The sequence below is a fragment of the Colobus angolensis genome, unplaced genomic scaffold (assembly GCF_000951035.1).
Source record: "Colobus angolensis palliatus isolate OR3802 unplaced genomic scaffold, Cang.pa_1.0 Scaffold199, whole genome shotgun sequence".
Taxonomy (NCBI): domain Eukaryota; kingdom Metazoa; phylum Chordata; class Mammalia; order Primates; family Cercopithecidae; genus Colobus; species Colobus angolensis.
In genome coordinates, this window is record NW_012115143.1 from 2,898,731 (window position 1) to 2,904,403 (window position 5,673).

The 5,673-nt window shown below is 57.8% G+C and overlaps 1 protein-coding gene across 1 annotated transcript in view; it reads left to right on the top strand.

Moving 5' to 3' along the window:
* The window catches only part of LOC105511109 (cytosolic phospholipase A2 zeta-like), a 10,081-nt gene extending 4,514 nt beyond the window's left edge, over positions 1-5,567 (top strand). Inside the window, 5 exon segments of the mRNA XM_011941193.1 lie at positions 2,741-2,910; positions 3,032-3,145; positions 3,372-3,409; positions 3,653-3,788; positions 5,427-5,567. Of these exon segments, the coding sequence (XP_011796583.1) occupies positions 2,741-2,910; positions 3,032-3,145; positions 3,372-3,409; positions 3,653-3,788; positions 5,427-5,567 (599 nt within the window).
* The last annotated feature ends 106 nt before the right edge of the window (positions 5,568-5,673 follow it).

Sequence of the window (5,673 nt, forward strand, 5' to 3'; positions counted from 1 at the left end):
CAATCCCTCCTCAGAGGGGAGGCATGCTAGGGAGGCACCTCCATAGGGGAAGGACAAGAAGCTGCCAGGCACTTGGTGGACAGCCCAGGACCCCAGCCTCCTACTCCCACACAGCATGCTACTCACTTGGGCCTCTGGCTGCTAAGATCACTGGAGCAGCCACTCTCATGGCCCCTCAACTCCTCCCCCTTTCCCACCAGCGCCCACTTCCTCTGAGTCTGGGGAGAGGGGCTGGGTATAACCTTGGGCTGCTGCAAAAGACTCCTACCCATGAGGCCCAGGTCCTGGGAGGGCTGTTTCCTAGACCCTGCTCCAGGAACTCCTCTCTCCCTCCATCCTGGCTGGGGCCCTGGGCTGTCTGGCTCCCACAGTCCTCTGCTTTCCTCAGGCTCACCCCTGTCTGAGAATCCAGGGCACACTCCGGGGAGATGGGACAGCCCCACGGGAAGAGTACGGTGAGTCTGCTCAGCGGCCTTGGTTCTTCTGCCTTCTCTGCTGGGGTTGGGACTACTGATGTCAGGAGGTGGGCCTGGGTCAGGAAGCTCTTACAGTTTCCATTGCTCAAAGCCGACTAACTCACATGGGATGGAAGCCCCGGGAGGCAGTGAACGACCTGTCCCTGGAAGTATTCGAGCAAAGAGGTTGTATCCGCCCAACTATTGCTCTACAACAAACACCCACATGATCTCAGTGGCATACAAGCAGCATTTATTCGGCTCACACACCCGGTGGTCAGCCGGGCCAGGCTGGGCTTGGCGGGGGGTGGCCCAGCCCTGTGCCATGTGTCTCTCCTCTGCCTCCTGTGACAAGCCCATTAGCCTGGGCATGTTCTCAAGGCATCAGCAGAGGCCCAAGAGAGCAAGCCCAACTGAACAAAGGCTTGTTAAGCCTGGTCACATCCTGGCTGCTACCTAACATGTTACTGGCCCAAACAGGGTTGAACTCAAAGCTGGAGGGTAGGGAATACAGTTGACCTCTTTAGTAGGAGGAGCTGAAATCACACGGCAGTGAGAATACAGGGGAAATGAAGAACGGGGGCTGTCAAACCCAGTACCACAGAGGGCAGCCACCCAGCCAGGGGAGTCCAGATGTGGGACAGCAGTGGTGGCTGTGTGACAGGGAAGGCCCCTTCCAGTGCTGACAGCCTGAGCCTGCAGGATGAGTCCTGCCCAGGGAACCCTGAGCGCTCACTCTGAGGCAGGCCCTGGGCTAAGCATTTTAATGTGTCTTATAATCCTCCTAACAACCTTGTAAAGCAGGCACAATTAGAATATCCTGTAATTCATGAGGCTGAGGCCCAAAGAAGACATTTGCTCATGGGCACACAGCCAGTAAGTAGTAGAGCCAGGGTCAAACCCAGGTCGGTGACACTCCGGCTCTCTCAACCACGGATTATATGGCTTCTTCTTATGAATAGCATGTCTCCATTTCAGTCCATAGGCCTTGGCATGAATAAAATATCACTTTCCTTATATTCTTGAATTCCCTTCCCACACTTTGTCATGTCGAGCCTCTGCGCTTCATCTAGTGCAAGGAGGGGCTGCAGGGCAGGGACTCCTCTGATCCCTCAGTGTCTGCTGTCCTCGCATACTTTATGTCTCTGGTTCTTCCATGTTGTGTTAGGGGCTGGGACTCCTGGGAGGCTGTCTGTGGCCCCCTCTGCCTGGATGTCATGTGCAGTCATTTCTCTCTGGGGTCTGGCCTCCTCCCCTGGAAGCTGCTGGGAAGCTGGGGAGGGAGCTCTGAAGCCTACAAGCCTGCCCCCTCACTCCTCCCAGCCTGGGCCTCACCTTCCAGTCTGGGCCTCACCTTCCAGCCTGGGCCTCACCTCCCAGCCTGGGCCTCACCTCCCAGCCTGGGCCTCACCTTCCTGTCTGGGCTTGCCCTCTGCCGCTTCTCCAGGACGTGCATCTCTCTGTATCCATGTATCCCATTCTTCCTCCTCCCCCCTCTACAAACCTTCCTCTCCCAGCGTTCTACACTTGGAAACAAAGGCCAGAACAACTTGCAGCCTATTGGTTTTCTCTCGGGCCACAAACATCCAACGCAATTGAGCAAAGAGCCTGAAGTGGGGCAAGGGGGAAACCACTGCCTGAAAACTGCTCGTTCTTTTTTTTTTGAGACGGAATCTCGCTCTGTCGCTCAGGCTGGAGTGCAGTGACGCAATCTCAGCTCACTGCAAGCTCCGCCTCCCGGGTTGACGCCATTCTCCTACCTCAGCCTCCCGAGAAGCTGGGACTACAGGTGCCCGCCACCATGCCCGGCTAATGTTTTGTATTTTTAGTAGAGAAGGGGTTTCACCATATTCACCAGGATGGTCTCGATCTCTTGACCTCATGATCCGCCTGCCTCGGCCTCCCAAAGTGCTGGGATTACAGGCGTGAGCCACCGCGCCCGGCCTGCTCATTCTTATAATAAACATAGAATCAGCTCAAATCATCAGCCCCACAGGCTCTGGTCAGGGCCCCTCTCCCTCCCCATTCCCTGCCTTCCCCTCCAGGCATTTGTGTGCTTCCCACCCTTCCCCCAGTTCCAGTTCTGACCAGGGCAGGCTAGAGGACCTGAGTCCTTCCGGAGGCTTTCTCTATGAGCCGTGTTCGAGAAAGAGCAGGGCGATAGGAGTTGGCGTTTCCTAGGGGAAGAGAAGGGAGGAGTTGCTATTGGGGTGCTGCCGGCATAAGCTGCACAGACACAGACCCACCCCCTCACCTGCACACCCACCTGGGCCTTCTGCTCTCAGGCTCTAGGCAGCTCCAGCTGACAGTGCCTGGGGCCTACGAGAAGCCACAGCTCTTGCCCCTGTAGCCTCCCACAGAGCCAGGCCTCCAACCCACCTTTACCTTCCATGTGAACCCAGTGCTGAGCTCCAGGCTACACGTGGAGCTGATGGAGCAGCTCTCGGCTGTGCAGGTGAGTGTGCCGCCAGGACGGTCAGTAGATCCAACTCAGCCCAGACTGGCGTTCCAGGGCCACGTTGGGGGAGCCTTTTCTTCCCCGCTGGAGAGCTTCTTGGGTGTTTTCTTCTCCGCAGAGCGACCCCAGCGCAGAGCTGGAGGCTCAGACCAGCAAGCTGGGCCAGGGGGGCATCCTGCTCTCCTCTCTGCCCCTAGGCCAGGAGGAACAGTGTTCTGTGGCCCTGGGGGAGGTAAGGCTCTGTCTGGGTGCCCGAGGAACCCCTGCCTGCTCTCTGTGACCACCAAGAGAGGTCTGGAGGAGGGACCCAAGAGGGTGGCTGGATCAGGTCAGCCCAGAGCTCAGCGAGGATGTCCGCGTCCGGGCCAGTGACGGCCACAGGGCTGCAGGTGGGGGAGCCGCATCCCTGGCAGAATCCTGCTCAGAGAGCTCAGGGTCGGGGCTGCTGTGTCTTTCAGGGCCAGGAGGTGGCTCTGAGTGTGAAGGTGGAAATGAGGTGAGTGGGACTCCAGGCAGAAGGCCTCTTGGGGCTGGGCTAGAAGTGTGGGGACACTTCTCCACTCTCTTGCCCAAGAAGCTCAGGCTGTGGGGTGGGGGTGACACCTTTCCCTCCCCGGTTCTGCTGCTGGTGGGCAGATCCCTTGGACCTGCTCCTGTGAAAGACCTGGGCTGGGCCCAGGGCTCTCCTCCACTGGACAGTCACCCAGAATCCCCCCCGCCCCCGCCCCACGTGAGGCAGCTCCGGGGACCTAGACCTATGCCTTGGCTTTGACCTCTGCGACGGGGAGCAGGAGTTTCTGGACAGGAGGAAGCAGGTCGTGGCCAAGGCCCTGCAGCAGGTGCTGGGATTGAGTGAGGCTCCGGACAGTGGCCAGGTACGGAATGGAGGAGGAGCTGGACCCCAGAGCTGCTAGGACCAAATCGAGCCTTTTCCCTTGAGAGGACCAGCATGGCTAAGAGGGGCCAGAGGAGGTTGGCCTGTTCGCCTGAGCTGATGGACACCATCGGCAAAGCCAGGACCCCGTACGGGACGAGGGCCGAACAGCCCTGGCCAAGGCTGGATGTCTTGGGCTGCATGGACTGCCGTAACAAAACCCCACAGACCAGGTGGCTTAAATGACAGAAATGACTTCTCTCCGTTCTGGAGGCTGGAAGTCCAAGACGAAGGCGCCATCATCAGGGCTGGTTTCTGCTCGGGCCCCTCTCCTCTTCCTAGTGGAGCTGTCTCGCCGTGTCCTCACGTGGCCCTTCCTCTGTGCGTGTGTGCAGAGTGTACGCCTTGGGGTCTCCTCCTCTTCTAAGGACCCCAGTCCTGTCAGTTGAAGGCCCTTACCCACTTCACCTTTATCACCTCCTTGTAGGCCCTGTTTCCAAATCCTGTCACGTTGGGGGTTAGGGCTCCAACACAGGAATTTGGAGGGGGACATTGAGTCTGTAACATGATCAAAGGGATGTGGAGCTTGGGGGTCCCTGGGATCCTCTGGGTTTAGAGACAGCCAGCCTGTGGCTGGGAGGCAGGAGGAAAGGAGTGCTGAGAGAGGGACTTACGGGGGTCAGGAACAGGCTGCTGGCTTCCTCCTGGCTGCCTGAGTCCTCAGGAGACGCTGTCACTGTGGCCCAGCGCTCGTTCATTCGGGCAATATGTGTGCCCGCTCTGTGCTGGGTGCCTGCTCTGTCTCATCCAGCACTCTGAAGCAACAGCGCCTTCCGTGAGCAGTGGCCAGGGAACATTTTTTTCAAGATGAGAGAAGAAAAGAGAACAGGGAAAAGAGCCAAAAATCCAGAGTGGAATGAACCAAGTCTTAGTGGGAAAGCTAAGCAGCCGAAAGCATCGACTCTGACCGCTCAGGCACCTCCGACCCTGAGGAGACCTTAAAACCTCGGGGCCCCTTTGGTGTCTGGGGGCAGGTCTAGGCTGCTTGCTGGCCTTTGTCACTTTAGCTCAGTGGTGCTCAACGGGGCACAATTTAGTTCCTCCCCACCGCACCCCTGGGGACATTTGTCCATGCGTAGAGATGGATTTCATTGTTGCTGCTGGGGAAAGGGGAGGTGGAGGGAGGCTGCTGGCTTCTACCGGGCAGAGGCGGCCAGCAATGCTGCTAAACGGCCTACAACACGCAGGACGGTCCCCACCAGCAAGGAGCTACCTGGTCGGGAATATCAAGAGCGCCACGGTTGAGAGGAACCTGCCGTAGCTGATTTTGGGGAATCAGATGTACCTTCCAGGTCTATATCTTGCAGGTCGAATGATGAAGGGCTATCTCTGGAGCCATACAGCTTAGGTGTGAGAGCTCATCACTTAATAACTGTATGATCGTGGGCACATTATTTAACCATCCCGTGCCTCAGTTTCCTCATCTGGAAAATCGGGTTCTCACTGGGTTGCTGTGAGGATTCAATGAGATAATACGTGTGAGGCTCTTAGAATAATGTCCGACGTGTATAGGCATTACGTGTAATATGTACATGACGGTAGTAGTCGGGGTCGTTTTCCTTGTTACCATTGTACCCAGGTTCCTGTAGTGGCTGTGTTGGGTTCCGGGGGTGGAACCCGAGCCATGTCTTCTCTGTACGGCAGCCTGGCAGGGTTGCAGGAGCTCGGCCTGCTAGACACGGTGACCTACCTGAGTGGGGTCTCTGGGTCCACCTGGTAAGTGAGGTGGGGGCAGGGCACAGGGTAAAGGAGACCCCACAGAGGGTGGGGTTGGGACCTGGTGATCTGAAGGAGTCCCTGAGGGGCTGGGATCCTGCCTCCAAGGG